This window comes from Coloeus monedula, assembly GCF_965178545.1.
Source record: "Coloeus monedula genome assembly, chromosome: 1".
Lineage (NCBI taxonomy): Eukaryota > Metazoa > Chordata > Aves > Passeriformes > Corvidae > Coloeus > Coloeus monedula.
The window spans coordinates 75,603,050-75,620,529 of NC_138781.1; the positions used below are offsets into that span (position 1 = coordinate 75,603,050).

Here is a 17,480-nt window from a genome sequence, read left to right on the forward strand (position 1 = left end):
GTCTAGTGTTTTCACCTGATCTGTTTTTGCTCCAAACCCATAAACGTCTACATGTCGTTCTATTCCTGTAGGTGACCTTTCTGCCTCTGGCTCCTCTTCCTAGGGCTGACTGGTGACAATTTCTAAGGTAAATGCTGTGGGATGATACCTTGCAACTAGGTTCCTTCTTTGTGATCCACCACTGATTTCTCAGCTTCCTGAGAGGCAGGACAGACTGGCATTCTGTCAGATGTGTACCGTCGGGATCACCCACAGCAGGTTCTCTTGCCATCAGCATGGATCCCCTGGTGCTGGTTCATAGGATATTACAGACTCAAGTACCACAGTTTCACTCAGCTTTCTTTTTCGTGGCTTTATGCACCCAGGACTGTGTAGACCAAGATGCTCATCTTGGCAAGGGCTGGACTAAAGCTAAAGGAGCAGTGACAGCTTGCACTGGCTGAGGCTTTGGCTAAATTAAAACACTACATCTTCAATATTTGTGTGCAATTGTGAATAATTAAGTGGAAAGGATGGTGAGTGTAGGCTGCCTGGCTTACAGGAAGGTTCCTGGAAAACATGTAATTCTGAAGGGAAGAATGGATTTACTTTGTTGTTTTATTGTTAGCTTTATGTCCCTCAAAATGCATGTAGCCTCTCAGTTGTAATGTGCATGGTGGATGAACTATGCCCTTGGAGATACTTACCTTCTGGAGCACAGGCTCTCGTGTTTTTCATAATCTGTGAAAAAGCTGCTATGTTTAATGAAAGCCCCCCCCGAAATCCCAGGCGTACCATGGGGATTCTGCCAGCTGTAAGCAGTGGGGAAAAATGTGTAGGTTTCTGAGCTTTGTTGCAGAAAAGAATCTGTTACCTCTGGCCTGTGGCTCATGGGGTGAAAAGTAGAGTTGTGATGAAATTGTACAGGAACTTTTGAGGCGATCTGGGTGGTCCGTGACCTTGGACCAACTGCTTTGTCTCTCAGCACTTCTTTTCTTAGATGATGAAAGAATACAATGATGATAATACTTGCCTCTTAACATGGGTGTTGTGATGAATAAATTAATTGTTCGTTGTGCTGTTCTCAGTTACTATGGTAATTAGTGCTACAGAACAGCCTAAAAATAAGTAAGATCATTTAGTGAAGGATATTCAGGGGAAATCAGGGAGTACGTCCTGGGCATTTGCAGTAGCCCGAGTATGTTTTGTGCAAACGTGAATTTATGAAAAACATTCACCGATGCTGAATTTTTGTAGCAGAAATGCTTCCAAATATTAAATATGTTCCTTCCTCCTCATTATCTGTTTGAAGTGACTCTAGCACACATTTCCTTCCGTATCTGTGGGCACATGATTCTTGGTATTAGTTCTCCTATTGAGAACAGCACTCGCTCCTCACCCCATCTCCTTTACAGCCTAAGGGCACCTGAAATGAATGATTCTTTCTTCTTCATGAATCATACATACTCACTAATACTGCCAAAGAATTGTTAATGTGTTTGGGGAGTTTACATAATGAACCTTTCTCGGGAAAGGTGAAGTACTGTCAGTGCACCGCCCTGCTGAAATTCTGTTATAACCTTGCTGTACAGCAAGTAGACTGCCTAAATCCATGTGTAAGTCTATGCAAAGTTTTTGAGGCTTTCTCTCAGTGATCAGTTGACTACATCAGCATGCCCCAGAGCCAGTCTTTTAAAATGTTATATGATGTTTAATCATCTGTGAATTGTTTTGGATTCCACAGGCATCAATGAAGTGTATTTTTTGGGTTTTCAAGTTAGTATAGTTTTGGGCCCTAGTAAGTTAGGAAGTATGTGTTAAGGTAGTTCTGAGTTCTTCAGTGAAGGTGGCACCCCTTCAAGGCTGTGGTTTCCATTGCTTAATATCACAGGGGCTACCTTTACATGGGAAAAATACCATGTTGCTGGGTGTTATAAATAAAGACTGGGCAAGGATTTGCCATTAATTACTGTGTTCTTTGACTTTATGTGCAGCTCTGGGCATGGATGTTCAGGTAGCTGTCTTTTCTGACCTGGCCAGTTGGGGACCAGTTTGTAGTTAGTATTTGTGCAGAGCAAACCTGTGCTTTCTTCCTCTCACTGTCACAGCTGCAGCCACCTTCATCTGTTCACCTCCCACAGCACCCCCCCCCCCCCATTGTGCTGGGAAGCTGTCAATAGTAAGAGCAACACATGCCACTTCTGCTTCTTGGGGAGTAGGAAGCTGATGCCTTGGCATTCCTGGCCTCCTGCTCACCCAAACAAAGAGAGCTTGGGTCATTGCTGTGGTCTCCAACAAGATACTGGCAGAACAGATAGCAGGACTGACAGACAGCTGAAATACTTGTTTTATTCTTCAGAGCTTTACTGGTCTTGAGTCATACAATTTGAAAAACTCATGGCTTGTGCAGAGGGCAGCCCAGATCTGCAAGGAGGACCTTTGTGCCATGCTCTCAGCCACCTGGCTGCTGCAGGGGTCATCAGCTTTGCAGGTTTCCCCCTGGGTGTCTGTAACTGCTTGTGAATTCTTCTCCTTGCTGGCCAGTGGCAACTTTGTGGATGTAGAGCAGATGTACAGAAAAGGAAGAGTGTAGGGCAGGCAGAGAGCTTTCCTGATACTTCTTTGCACAGTCTGTCTCTTCTTGCTTCCTTTGCTTCTGCTGCACCTTTCTGACACACGTGTTTTGGAGCTTGTGGATTTTAATTTCCAGTTAGTTATTATTTGTGTTAAAAGTTAGATCTCAGCCCTGAAGAGCTTCCAGTTGCTGTCAGGTTTGTGCCAGGCAGTCACTGCTTGTCAGCTGGGGTTGTGTCTGTGTGTGTGGTTTCACTGTCATAGTCCCCAGCCCCCCATTCCACTTGTGTGCCCCTATCCATCCATGCCATCACTTTTGCAGAGACCTGTGGGTATCCCTGACAGTGTTTTCTGCTTTTGTTCCCCCGCCTGTTTTCCTGTCATCAGTCCCTTGCCCACCTTGGGTGTCACAGTGTGACGAGAGCAAATGACACAACAGTGGTTTTGGCTGATACTTGATGTCAGCTGTGTCCTCATGTACAGTCCTGGCTGCCTCTGCATCTTTGTGCTTGAGCCTCAGAGAAGAGTCCAGTCTGAGTAAGATTTGAATGAGCTGTTCACCTGTGACAGCTCAGTACATTCAGCTGGTGTGAGGGCAAACTAGAGCTCAGTCCCCTGTCCAAGAGGACATCTACTCCTCTTGGCACAGTTATTAAAGTGAAGTGGTAGAAGGGTAGTGGGAGCTCCCATGGATTTTTCCTTCTTAGCTACGTAGCGAAAATTTTTTTCAAATTGGTTCTTACTGTAGATGATGGCTTGACTTTCTTTTATCCTGAAATTGAGCTGTGGCAGAGTGCAAGAGGGTTGTATAGTTGGAGATAAAATTGCATTGCACCTGTGAAGCTACATGTCTAACCTTTGAACGAGGCAATGCCAGCAAAGGCCACGGGGTTAGATGGCTGTGGCTACTCTTTAACTTGTCTTTAGTTCTGAAGGAATCATACTAACCTCTCTGCTTACTGGTCATTACTGATGATCCACAGCTCTGATTATTATTTGAGCTGTTTTGGGAAAGTATGAACAGTTCATGTCATGTAGGTGGTAAGCCCTATCTTAACCTTGCAGAGGTACTGATGTACATCTGCAGAAGGAGTACCTCCACTCTGTCCTTGGGCAGAGTAGTCTTGGGATTAGGAGGAATGGTTTTAAACTGAGAGTAGGTTTAGGTTAGATATTAGGAAAAAAATTCTTTACTGTGAGGATGGTGAGGCACTGAACAGGTTGCCCAGAGTAGTTGTGGGTGCCCCATTCCTGGAAGTGTTCAAGACCAGGCTGGATGGGGCTCTGGCAACCTGGTCTAGTGGAAGGTGTCGCTGCCCACAGCAAGGGGGTTGGAATGAGATGATCTTTGAGGCCCTCCTATGGTTCTATGATAAGCCTTAATTTCTGAATTTCTAGGCGTTAGGAATTTTTCTTGCAATAATACTGCAGTATTACTATATTTTGTTCCCCCGCCTCTGTTGTCCTGTCATCAGTCCCTTGCCCACCTTGGGTGTCACTGTGTGACGAGGGCAAATGACACAACAATGGTTTTGGCTGATACTTGATTTTTTTGATAGATTTGCAGATAAAGCAGGTAAGAGCTCAACTTTGACTTGCATGGTGCATAAGTGCAGTTTTTGTATGGATACTTCTGTTTAAAATGCAAATCTGCTGGGTTGCTTGTGGCTGAAAACTGGATCTGGTGGATTCAGTGATTCCTTCCTGAGTTTCTAAAACTAATTTCTATTCTGGCCTTTGTTTCTTAATATGTTTTTTTCAGCCAGAAATTGCCCAGCATGATGGATATCTCTCTTTCATTTTTCTCTCTCAGCTGCATGCTAGTCTATTATCATGTCAGCTCCTTTCTTGATAGTCTTCCTTTGTGTGTGCCTGTACCATAGGGATATGGAGATAGTAATAGATAAGGAAATAAAGAGGATAAAACCTCTCCTCATTTTCTTTCACTTTCCCTTGGTGTGGCCTGCACACAGGCAGCAGATGTGTAGCCCCTTCTGCTGCAGCAGTGTTCAGCCCCCCAGCTGAACACGGAGTATCTGTTAATGCCTTTGTGTAGCATGGCACTGGTGTGGAGCAGGTGTCCCATGGGCTTCATGGTGGTGGGGGTCTCTCTCACCAGTGGCCTCTGTGCCACACTGAGATAAAGCATCCCAAAAGTGCTGGTGGACAGTGTATGCCAGTTCCTCCTGCAGGCACTGTACATGTTTCAGAAGCTTCTGCCTTCTTAACTGCAACCCTCACTCCCTCCTGAGTCAGGATTATCACTGCATATTTGTTGAAGCATCTTGTGAGCCAAAATCCACTGCTGTTACAAAATCAGCAGCAGGGCCAGTTCTGCCAATGTCGGTGATACCAGTCATCAGCATCTGAAGAGATGATGTGAATTTTGTTTTCCCTATTTAAATACTGCTGAAGCAGGATACAGGACAATGAGGTCCAGAGCACTGTCCTGCATTGCAAACCCCGCGTCCATGCCTGCTTTCTCTTCCTAAGCTACAATATTTGTTTTACTGACATCAGCCATTGATTAGGATGTTGCAACCTAGTTGCTATAATCTAGAGAGAAGAGCGAGAAATTACTGTATAGAAAGGAGGAAGTCCTCTGAAAGCTGTGGTCCTTGGGTGCTAACTCTGGTTTGGCAATAACATTGCAATAAGAGAAGATCAAAGGTCACCCTGCAAATATTTTGGATTTTCTTTATTCTCTGGATGCAAATGCAGGCTGATACTTTTTCAAACACAGGAAGGAAGTAAGGGTAAAATGTTGTAAAACTGTCACCCCCCTCATATTAATTGTGTTGGGAGTGACCAAAATCAAACAAAGCTAAACTACGCACTGTGCAAGTAAACACAGATGCCTTTTTTTTTGGCAAAGATGTAAGTAATAAGTGGGAAAATGCGAATTGTAAAGGGAATCCCTTTGTAAGGAATAATTTAGAGCAAGATTAGTAACAATTTGCTTTTAATTCAGTGCATTATCTTTCTTTCTGTTATTTTTCGGTTTTATTTCTGTTCTTCAGGGTGTTCAGTGGTCCTCGGTCTAAACAGAGCCTTTTGTCACAGGTGAGGTTTTCTTTAGTGAGAAGGTTACGTTTCAGAGGGCTGTGTTCAACAAGCTGCTTGTGTAACTGGGCAAACAGTTAATTTGACTGAAAACGATACCGTTCTTTTTCATTATGTGCAAATGTAGGTGTTGCAGTTCATTTGTGCACAGGCACAAGTTCAGGAGCCTGTGGAAAAGCTTCCATTTAAACATGCTTTTTCTTTCCCTCACCTTTCATACAGACTTAGCGGTTGAGCCAAATAGCTAAAAGTCCTCAAGGATTTAAAGGATTAAATGAGAACAATTGTTTTGGCACAGGAAGGGCTGAAAAGTCCTGGAAATATGACAGGAGGTAGTTGCTGTGGGACCTGCCTAGTGAACTATACAGCCATTCCTGTTATGGGCATAAATGGAACTGTGAGTGGTGGACTGATGGGGTGATGGGGGTTTGATTGCTGGGAAAATTGGGGAAAAAAAAGAAATAAAGGAAACCTGATGATAGTACTGATGACTGACCTGAAGCTTTGCCACTGGGCTGTTAGCTGAAGCTGGTGGGAAGATGCTTTCTAGTGAAGGATCGCTAATTTGTTTCTCCCACCAGATAACAAAGCCAGTGTTAGTTTTCATTCCCTCTTGGCTGGACTGTTATGTTCCCACTGGTTCCTGTGAGTAACCTGTTCCTTCACGTTTTTCTGTTTGTCTCAGGTACTGAAAGTTTCAGGCTGGAGGTTTTCCTGTGCTCTCCGTAGCTGCTGCCCAGTGCTGCCCTGAGGAGAAGCAGTGTTGCGAAGGCAGGTGCTGCCCTGAGGGGAAGCAGTGGGAAGGCTGCTGCTCCTTGCCTACGGGGTGTCAGGGCCAGGCTCATCACAAGGCCTGCTGGGCTTCCCTGCAGCGGCCACCATGGAGACCTTATCCCAGGACTCTCTGCTGGAGTGCCAGATTTGCTTCAACTACTACAGCCCCCGCCGGCGGCCCAAGCTGCTGGACTGCAAGCACACCTGCTGCTCCGTGTGCCTGCAGCAGATGAGGACCAGCCAGAAGGACCTGCGCTGCCCCTGGTGCCGTGGGATCACCAAGCTGCCTCCGGGGTACTCTGTGTCACAGCTGCCTGATGACCCCGAGGTGATTGCTGTCATCGCCATCCCCCACACCTCAGAGCACACCCCCGTCTTCATCAAACTCCCCAGCAATGGGTGCTACATGCTGCCCTTACCCCTCTCCAAGGAGAGGGCGCTGCTGCCGGGAGACATTGGCTGCCGCCTCCTGCCCGGCAGCCAGCAGAAGTCCCTGACGGTGGTGACGATCCCCACAGAGCAGCAGCCGCTGCAGGGCGGCCTTCCCGCCGAGGCGGGAGCGGAGGAGCCGGACCGTAGAGGCGCTGTGAAAAGCTCCACCTGGTCGGGGGTGTGCACTGTGATCCTGGTGGCCTGCGTCCTGGTCTTCCTCCTGGGCATCGTCCTCCACAACATGTCGTGCATTTCCAAGCGCTTCACGGTGATCTCCTGCGGCTGAGGCGGCAGGGGCTGTGCTCCCCTGGGGGTCGGGTTGGGTTGGGTCGGTGGTGATGGTATTGAGCGAGACAATTCTGTGCAGCTTTCCCCAGTGACTGCAGGATGCCATGCACCAGGGCAGTGGTGCCTGTCTGGCTTTGTCCCCTGGAGGGGTGGCATCAGGCCTCTCGGCAGCCTGCGGAGAAAATCACGTCCCGTGTCTGGCAGCAGTGACACTGAGGAGGACTGCATGTGTCACCGTAACCATTTATCAAAGGGACTGCAACTTCACAGTGATCTTTTTTTATTGTGTTACAAGATTAAAGACCTCTGTGTAGCTGGTTATACTGTGAAGTATACAGTACGGGCTCTTCTTTAAACACAGTATATTAAAATCAAAACTGCTCCACAGAGAATGAAATGAGAACTGGCGCACAACTGTACGAGGTGTTCAATACCAGTCCACACACACATTATTTGTTAATGAGGGGAGGGAGGGAGACTCATGAAACAGAGAAATCATTTAGGTGGTAAAGCATTTTATATGTTTTAAACGGCGCATTAATTAAACCAAGTTAGGGAGTTGTACAATAGTTTTTAAAAGGAGGCATTTTACAAGCAATCATTTCTTCCCTTGGTATCTGTTTTTTGCTTCTGTTTTTCCCCATATTTCCCCATTTCTTTCAACTACAGGGAAGTGGTATTTCCAGCATCTTTTATGTGAAGGAGCTTCCAAGAAGGGAAGCAAAAGTGGGCTAGAAGGAAAACCTAAAAATGCAGTCAAAAGAGTTCTGCCTAACTGGCTTTATGGAAAGGATGGCTTTGCATGGTAAACATTGGACATGCTGTTTTACCTCCAGTCTGGCCGCAGACTTCCTGATGACCTGGCCTTCATAGCCATTAGTGAAGAAATGGGTCATGAGAAGTCCTAGAACCCCTGTGAGGATGTGATAACATATTGCTCTTAATTTTCTGCAGGTTAGGTTTACTTAATTGTTTTTGAAGAATTTAGACCCATTTTGCCTTCCTCTTTCCTAGGAGTTGCAACTGTGCACCCATGGCTGGTGTGACAGAGATGTTGCTCTAAGAAAGCTTCACCATCGAAACTGAGACCAAGGACTCTTGTATACCATCATCTAGTAAGAGGCAGTGGCATATCTTGGAAAAGAATCCAGGCCAGCCTAACCTTTTACTGGGTGGGCCACTCCTCCTAAACTGCTGTGGCTGTCCTGGTATCAGAATGTCTGGGCGAGCATAACAGAGCCTCTTCCCATGTTTCAGTCTTACTAATGTTGATGTTCATAAGGACAGATTTGAAAAACAAATACAGGAAGTGTCTCCCTCTACCTGTGACTGTCATGAAACCCCAGTCATTTGCAGGTGACTTCTTGGGAAGAGCCAAATTCCTGAATGTTCACTGCAGTAGCGCCTTGCTCTAAGCAGTCCCACTAGCTTTAGTAGTACTGCTTATAAGTAAAATAGAGCCCAGTGTGAATTTGGGTATTTGGCAAGTCTGAAAGCTGAAACTTAGGTGAGATTTAGGGATTGGATCAAGGGGCACATGACAGACCTTTAATGAGACAGAAAAATCTGTTAATTTGCACTGCTGCTTCTTGTGGGAACAAGGCATAACCTCCCTGGAGCGAGAGTCCTCTTGTTGTCTACCAACTGCTCTTTCTAGTACTTGGAGATTGCTGAATGCCATATTATAACATAGTTCTGACTATGCAGTGCCCAAGTTGGCCCCTTAATCGTCCTTGGTTTTCTGGTTGTGTCACAAATCCAGTTGCTGGTTCATGATAAATATTCTCAGCTCTGACTTCTGTCTGGAGCATACCTCTGACTTCATGCTGGATTTCTTTCCTTCCCTTTTCCTAAACCACCATTTTCTTCCTTGATTCCCATTAACTGAAGAATAGAATATAGGGTGCTTAGTTGTGATGATGTGTATTTGGTCACACATGGAGAGGAACCATTGTGCTGATTTTTATCTACTGTCATATGTATGCATAGCACAGCAAAAAAAAAAAGTCTTTAGATAACACACTCAATGCCTTTTTTGTGCGAGGCCCATGTGCAGAATGCCTTGATCCTGGTTTGCAAATGTTGTAATTACATGGACACCTCTCCGCAGCATGTTTCATTTGGTTGCAGTAGGGAACACCAGGTAGTCCCAAATGTGTCTTGTGAACGTGCTCGTCTCTTGTTGCCAGTAGGTAGCCAGATTTCTACTGACATCCATGCTACTTATTGCTGCTTATAAAAATCCTATAAAAACTCCTGCCTTTTATAAGACTCTTGAGGAACTGACCAGACACAGGACTTGACCCTCTACTGCCTTATCCTGTAGCAATTGCTGGGTGTGCCAGAAGCTTATGGCGTAGGTGAAAGATGCTCCGAGAGCAGCGCTGGTGTGTTTTGCGCCAGCTTCTGCATTTGTTTATCTGAGTCATCAGTGAATGCACAAAACCAACCGCGAGGCAGTGAAGGAGCAGGTCCTGGTGACACAGGTAACATTACCTCCTTCCAGCCATACCTGCCCGACTGAAGCTCTTGAGGCCAAGGATTCTCTGGCATTGCAAAGAAAGGCCCTCTTCATCTCCATAAGGAGAGCGCAGAATAAAAGAGGAATCAGAAATTAGGTTAAAATACCACGCTGCATAACACATTATACAACAGGCAGCCCTGGAGTTTATCCGGAATTAATGATGTGTTATATTAGCAGAATGCCATCCTGTGCTACGTAACACAGTACATTGTTTCATTAATATGAATTTCCTGTACTTTTGTGCCTGCTGAAGTGCATGTTTGACCTAATTTCTGATCCAGACATTTGCCTGCTCACAGCCTTGTGTAAGAGCAATAAGTAAAACCTCAAGATTTTTGCCTGCGTGTATGCGCATGGTGTGTATGTTCATTCCTTTTTATAAATAGGAGTTCTTGAAAAGTTTTTGTTCTGGCTTTAGACTGTGACTAGAATTTTAAATTTACAGCTGTCATATATGTTAGATCACCTAGCTTTTTTGCTGACTTGTGTAGAAATGAACTAAATAGTTTGTTGTAATGTACAGTGTTAAAATGTTTCTCAAGTATGTCAATAGTCATACTACTTTAAAAATGCAGTGCAGTCTGTCCCATTCCTTGGTTCAGTACCTGGCATTAAAAAGTGATACTGCTAATATTTTTTTAATTATTATTTTAAAAAACAGCCTTGTCTTTGTAATTTTTCCTCTGTGGAGAAACACGTTTCGGCTTGTGCCAAAATCATCAGGTTCTGGGTTAGCTTTTGTTCTCTGGTGTCCAGTAAGAAGTCACTGCCCAGTTCCACGAAAAAGAAAGACAGAAACTTACTGTGACACAGTACTGTTAGAGAAACCAAAACTTCTGCTAAAATGTGTGGGTAATTATTCAAGCACCTGCATTTTTAGAGCACATTACTTTGTATGAATGTGTATTTATTTGCTTGTTTAATAGGAAGGATGTGTGTGTTGGGGTCCAGCTTCAGTTTTTCTCCTGGATGGTCCCAACTTCCATTGTTGGCTTGTGCTTTGCTGGCAAACAGAGTTTAGGGTTCACTCTGTGAAATTTTGTTTAGTGAATTTTAAAAATTCAAAATATGCAATTTTGGTATGCAGGATTTTTTTAGGAAATTGTGTGTTCAGTGATTGTTCATGCTTAACCAAGGTGTAAAGGAGCCTGTATGTTTTGTAAACATGGAGCAGTCATGAGTCCAAAGTTTCATCTTTATTAATGAAGCTCATTCTGAATAAAACGTTAGCAGGAAAAGAATGATAGCAAGTGAATTATGGTTCCTCTGTTATTTTGCCATCAAATGAAGAGCATGGGAGGGAATTTGGCAGAATTGATCCATATTTTATGGGAGGGTGGCTGAAATTCATCACTCGGCATTTTAAGGCAATGTGTAAAGTATGGGTTGTGGTAAATAGTAAAAGGGCATTCATGTTTTAATTGGTGTGGAATACAGAATTATAGCTGGTGACTATTAAGCCACAAAACTTTTTATATGTTTTAATCAAATTAAAAATTTTAAGTAAGTGTTTTGCTTATGGAAGTGAGGGATTGTTGGCCTTCACTTAAGCTTGCATTGTACAGACCGATGCACTGGTTCCCTGTTCCCTTGAGCCCCCCTTCCCAGTCACATGACTGCTGCAGCCATGGGCAGCCAGCGTTTTTTGATAGTGCAAGTGCTTTTCTGGAGTAGACATGGTCAATATTGCACACTGGTTTTGTTACATTCACAGCAGGACTGAACCAAACCCAAACAATTCATACATGGTTTGAACTCTCCTGTAGGTGTCCCAGAATCAAAAGCTCCAGGAACCAGTGTATTGCATAAATTGAGCCAAGCCTGTGTTCTCTGGATCTTCTCACAACAATGCCAGGGAGTGGAGGATGTTGCTTCCTCACACTCATGAGAATGGATGTGTACCCACCATCCGCAGCTAAACTAGCCCCAGGGAATGGGGCCTGTTGGCATGAGACACTTGCATGAGTACTGCAGGAGATAATACATATCGAGTGAACACCTCTCTAGTAGATGCTGGGGTTGAAATGCTTCTTTATCCCAATTGTACAGAAAGCGTGGCTTGAGGTTTGTTTTTTCCAGACTTTTTCTGTGTGTGGATGGAGGGGGGAGGGAGGGAAGAAGCAATTAATTAAAAAAAAAAAATTGTAGCAAATTAACCGCAGCAGCATCTGGGAGGCTGTTGAAAGATCTGCTGGCCCTGAAGGCAAAGTTTTTAAGTAAGAGCTTCAGTAGGACAAGAATGCCTGGAAATGCAGTAGATTTAGAAGATTTAGATGCTGGTGACCTTTCTGGTGCTGTACAGTGTTTGTAGGCCTGTCAGATGGGCTTGTTGTGTTCTCTCTCTTTGTCTCTTTACCTCTTGCATGCTTGTGTCAACAAGCAAAGCTTCTTGCTTCAGCCTCAGGTAGAACTATTTTCAAGACATTTCTTAAGTTGCCCTGAGCAACTCTAATGAAAAACAATTAACTTTCCAAGCTCAGTGAAATTTAATGCTTAATGAATGTTCAGAAAATGCATTTTTCAAGCATTTCCTTGTGCGTCAATATATTTTTATTGTAGTTCTAAATCCTGTGATTTTTTTTGTGCTAATCATGTTCCTGAATATCAATTCAAGGGATTAGTTAAGATCCACAGGCAGAGGAAAACATTTCCCATGCATCCCAAAGTCCCCCTTCAGACCTACATGAGTCTGTTTTCACTCTCCTTGTCCATTTCAAACTGGAGCACAAAGGCTTGGAGATGAAATGGGAGTTCATGGGCATGCACGGAGCGCCTACACAGATGAGCACAGGGAGGCATTCCCGTGCTCGGGGAGGGCATGCACACAGCACATGCTCATGTATAGTCAACAGGGGTCAAGAGGGCTGGTAAAAGAGTCTCAGGCTCTTCTGTGTCAGGAAGGCCATGTACTTTATGGTGCTGGGATAGTTCGGTAACATGAAGCTTTGTTACGGCTGTGTGGATTTCCTGTGGGATTGAGTTGCCACCCCTCTGAGCTGTGACTCCTCCTGCTGTTGGATGGAACTCTGCTCCATGGGTGACGCCTCTTCTGGATTTCAGGTGAGGAACCACACATTCCTCTGTCCCTTTAGGCTGGAATAGCCACCTAAAAGGGAACAACCAGATGCCTGGTCTTTTAGTTTATAAGGAGTTTGTAAGACCAGCTGAAGTTCTTCTGAAACAGAACTGCATAGAGCACTCTTAAAAGCTAGAAGGCAACATACAGACTTGGCGTAACTGGTTTGAAAGAGTGAAGACTGGAGGGAGAAAGAAAGGACACCTGAAAATGAGCACACGGTTAGACACTAGCCTGGAAATTCAGATCTGTATGTGCAAAAACATCCACTGGGCATGTTTTGCAGTGGCCTGCTTATGTCATTTTTGTCAAATTGTATCTCAAGAATGTCACTGAAACTCCAGATCTTGCTTTTCCTTCAACACCTTTGATCTGGGAAGCAGCCTATTTCAAAAGTGCAGTTTTTTACCTCACTGAAAACACTTAATGGACGTACAGAAATTTTTTAGGGTGCTGAATCATCACTGAAGCTCAGGACTTGGACTAAAGTTGAACAGGAATTCAGTGCGGGAGAACTGGGATAAAAATGCAAAGTCTTTAATTCTCAGTGTGTGCAGTTGAGTCACATTGTTTAAAATAAAAACTTTGCATGCGTGTCTCCCAGGACAAATAATGAAGTTGACAATGCTGATAATGCCAAACATCTGAAGACAGGTCTTAATGAACCTAGTAGATCTGAGAAGCTGAAAACAAAAGAAGTCGCTGTTTGGTACAGTTACTGCACTCAAAAGAAATAGTAGTATTAGGTTAGGGGTCTGTAACTTTCTGGCTTGATTTTCAAGATTGAGTAAAAAAAACCCTGAACTGAGAAACCTGAATGGTTTCAGGCTGAAGGTTATTTACATTTTTATCTTGAGAGTTACAAAAAGATGATGTGTTGTCACTGCAGTCATCAGTTTGGGAAGCATTGCCCCACAGGTGCCTGCATGCCCTGACTGGGTCTGAATGTGCTTGAGAAAAATCTGGGTGTGCCTCAAGATCTGAAAAAAAACCAAATACAAAAAACCAAGAAAAATAATCTTCTGCAAGATGGTTTGAATTCAGGTGTCATTGTAAAGTGTGTGATCTCACTGAAGAATTTAAATATGGTGGTGAATCTTACAAGGCTGTCGAAGCAGTCTGTCGTGGTGGACACATGGGGCTGGCTGGCTACAAGCATAACGGGGAGATCAGTTCCCAAGTAGGGCCAATTTGCTGATTGAATTGCAAATTAATAATTTCTCGCCTAAATTTTTTTGAATAATGGTTGCAGATGTTTCTCGAAGATTTGGTAAGGAGTGTATTTAAATACTTGGGACATGATTCAGAAAATATGCTGAGAAAGCCCTAAAGTATTAAATCTGAGGAAGCCAAAGGGATTCAGTCACAGATGATTAAATGCTTTCTTGAACAGAGGTGGACTTTACATTCAAGTGTTTGTTTCTTGATGCTTGGCTAGTCTGCACAATTCTTAAGAAACATTTGAAGTAAAAAGCTGTGCTTTGGGGAAGGCTTTATTTTGAAATTTGAAAGTATATTGACTAGGAGAGGCTCTTTAATACCCCAAGGCAGCTGTTTTCAATCATTTGAGTCTAAAAACTTGTATTTCTGTAGCTCCTGTTTTTAATTGCTTATTACGACATAGCTGTGAATTCTTAATTTATAGTGGAAAACCCCACAACCTTGCAGTTCAAACCCACACCAAAACCCACCTTAGAAATCCAGAACAATCATGATTTTAAAAACTTGGGAGAAATAAACTGAATTCTGATCACTTCTTTTCTGCTATGCTGAAATGTTGAGGGATTTGCTAAACCTACAGGTTGATAAAACTGAATCCCTGCTTAATGGTATTTGCTAAACCATCTAACAGCAATGGATATATAGTGTGTTCTTTCTTTTTGACCTCCCCTGGTTTAGAGAAGACAAGATTTGGACAGTTGTAGCTGGATTGAACAGCGTGATAAGCGTTGTAAAATGTTACCAGCAAGGAGCGTGGTTTTGTGATAAACAAAGGATTGCAACACTGAATGTCTTTTGGCAGCCATCCAGGCGGAACAAGCATGCAGCAACTCCAGCAAACAACCTCTGGGATCGAGAGAAATGTCAGGAGTAGTGCATAAACAAGGATATTTTTAATACCATAGATACTGTCTGTTATTGTTGATACTTGACATCTTTGAGTTGAGGTTCTTTCTTTTGTCCGTTGTAACAAGCAGCCTAAAAATCACTTTGTGCTGCTTCCTTAGGAGCCTGCGGTCTCCTGATTCCTCTTCTTCAGCCCTTTGTTTGGGCCGTGCTGTTTCCCTACAGATTTGCAAGGAGAAACTTACCTTTGTATGTGTGAGTGACTGCAAATTCCTACTGCATTTTCAGTGATGAAAATGGTAACAAAGTCTTCACAGAAACAGGAATTTCTCCAGGGCTCGAAAGTCCTATTTGCAATACCTCATTACTTGCTATTATCATAGGTCCTCTCTAAATCAGTATTTTGGATTATTGTTTCTTTAATATAGTCCAAATATTTTTGAAAAAAGCAATAGCAGAACAAGATAAAGCAACTTGGAGACTAGAAATTATTTGCACAATCTGATTTTTAAGATAGGATCATTAACATGAATGGATTTTTTTGTTTGTTTGCTTGTCTTTTCAGTGGTTTTCTTTTTTTTTGTTTTGTTTTGTTCAGTGTATCAGTTACATTAATTTTGAGATTCCACTTCCTTTGGTGAGGGAGGGAGATAAGGAAAAAGAAAATCCATATTCATGGCTCGGATTAGATCTGCTGAGTTCCAAAATGTGTGTATGTGCTTCTGCTTTGTAAAACCTCATGAACCTCCTAATAGCTGAAAACTGCTGTAGAACCAAAATCTTAACGAAATGTCACGTGCTGCCTAGTAAGTTTAAAATGCCTGCTGAAATGTGCAGAGCCTGGACTTTCTGGCTGTCAAGTACAGAGAGCACTGTATGTGGAATTACTTGTGACTGTCAATTCTCTGAGACTCAGCTTGAGTCTTATGCCTCATTTAGAGCCGTTAGCACACTTGGGCTCTGAGGCTCTGTCACATGTCCTAGATGCAGTGGCAGCCCTAACTTTAGAGATCTAAAGCAAGCAGCCTTTGGTAAGGAGACATTTACTAATTTTGCAGGCAAATTATCCACCTCCTTAAGAGATTTTTAAATCCTTGATTTGGTCAGTGACTCACCTTTTGCCAAAGGAAATGGAAATTTGGTTAAATCGTCCAGGTTCTGTCCTACCCTGCTGTTCTTGCTTGGTGGCCCAGAGAAAGGAGGTGTCCTGGGAGGGGTGCAGAACCAGGTGATGGGATGTGACCCACCACAGATCTCTGTTGAGACAATGGCCCCATAAGTACATACCTCAGATAATGCTCCTTGCTGGAATGGCCCAACTTGACATCTCTGGTAAGAGCATAGGGTTCCTCTGCTGTAGGTAGGACTTATAAGCTTTAAAGGGAACGGTAAAATTCTGCAAGATTCCTTCAACTGTCTAAGTTGACAGAAATGTAAAGATCTGGCCATCAGGTGTTCTGCAAACTGGAGGACCTGCCCTTTTAGTCAGCTTCATGTGAGGAAAGTCCCAAAGTAACCTGCCTCGTGGCAGGGCTCTGTGGCTGATGCTGCACTGAGAGTTAACGCGCTGCTCAGATGCTGTTTTGTGTAGCCTCTAAAAAGTATTTCTCATCCTTCCCCTCCTCCCCCACTCTCTTTTTGCTTAATATTGTTATGGAAAAAACAAAAACAGACACTAAGAAAAACAAAAAGAAGAGTAAAGCTGTTATTAATTCAGGCCACGTTTATACCATCTGTTCTGTATCTATTTAAACTCTGTTGGGAGAAAGCAGAGGTGCCCCTGAATTTCAGCTGTGCTCCAAATGAATCCCAATGGGCTTCCTGTTTTGGAGACTAAACCTTGCTAAGCAGAGGATCTCTGAGAAGAAAATTTTTTTTTAAGTCCCAGGAGTGAGCAGATGCGGTTGGTGGTTGCTGGAAAGGGCAGAGGGAGCAGTGTCAGTCCTTGCAGGGAGGCATTCTCCCTGTGCTTCGAGACCAGCAGGATGGTGCAGCACAGGGCAGCAGCGGGAGGGCAGGACTGGCTGCACACACACAAGTATTCTCTCAGGGTGCTGCTTGACAGCTTCCCTATGTGTATTTTGAGCTGCTTGCAGTTGGTATCCGTTTAAATTACTTCAGCTACTCTATCTCTGATTGCTCCAAAGACAATGCAAGTGAGCTGTAATCTAAAGCAGACATGAAAAGCTCATCCCACAGGGCCTGTCTGCACTATCCCCATTAGCAAAGGTTTCTGTAGTACTAGGGGAGATAGGGAGGAGTGAGGATGGTTGGATGGCTGGGGTTTGTTTTCTTTTTTTGGTGAAGGTAAATAACCTTTGACAGGTGTTAAAACAAAAAGGCGAAGGAAAAATACGGAACAATCTTTATGTCAGCTGAAGTGTCCTCAGCACAGCTTTGAAGTGAGACCTAGTTTTCTATCTCGGTGCCAACTTTGAAGATGTGTGTATTGATTCACATAGTTAGTGTGTTAATTAAAACAAGAGCTGAATGAAGGCTTGTCTCTTATTTTAAGAATAGTTGCATAAGAAGCTGGAAGGTTGAGTCTAGCCTCGGGCATGCGGGTATTACATGGCTCTCCTAGAGCTCTACCACTGTCTCTGCTCCTTGTTTTACACTCTGTTTTACATGGTCCCTTGCCTTCCCCAGGCTCCCTCCCCGGTCCTCATTAATTATATTCTAGCTAAATAAGCAGGCTGGCAG

The 17,480-nt window shown here is 43.7% G+C and overlaps 1 protein-coding gene across 3 annotated transcripts in view; it reads left to right on the forward strand.

The window, feature by feature from the left end:
* The window catches only part of RNF152 (ring finger protein 152), a gene marked incomplete at its 3' end in the record, with an annotated part of 40,085 nt that extends 32,977 nt beyond the window's left edge, over positions 1 to 7,108 (forward strand). For all 3 annotated transcript variants that reach the window (XM_082277300.1, XM_082277299.1, XM_082277298.1), the window contains one exon: positions 6,302 to 7,108. In XM_082277300.1, coding sequence (XP_082133426.1) covers positions 6,497 to 7,108 — 612 coding nt within the window. In that variant the 5' untranslated portion in view covers positions 6,302 to 6,496. The remainder of the gene's footprint in view (positions 1 to 6,301) is intronic.
* Positions 7,109 to 17,480: the final 10,372 nt, after the last annotated feature.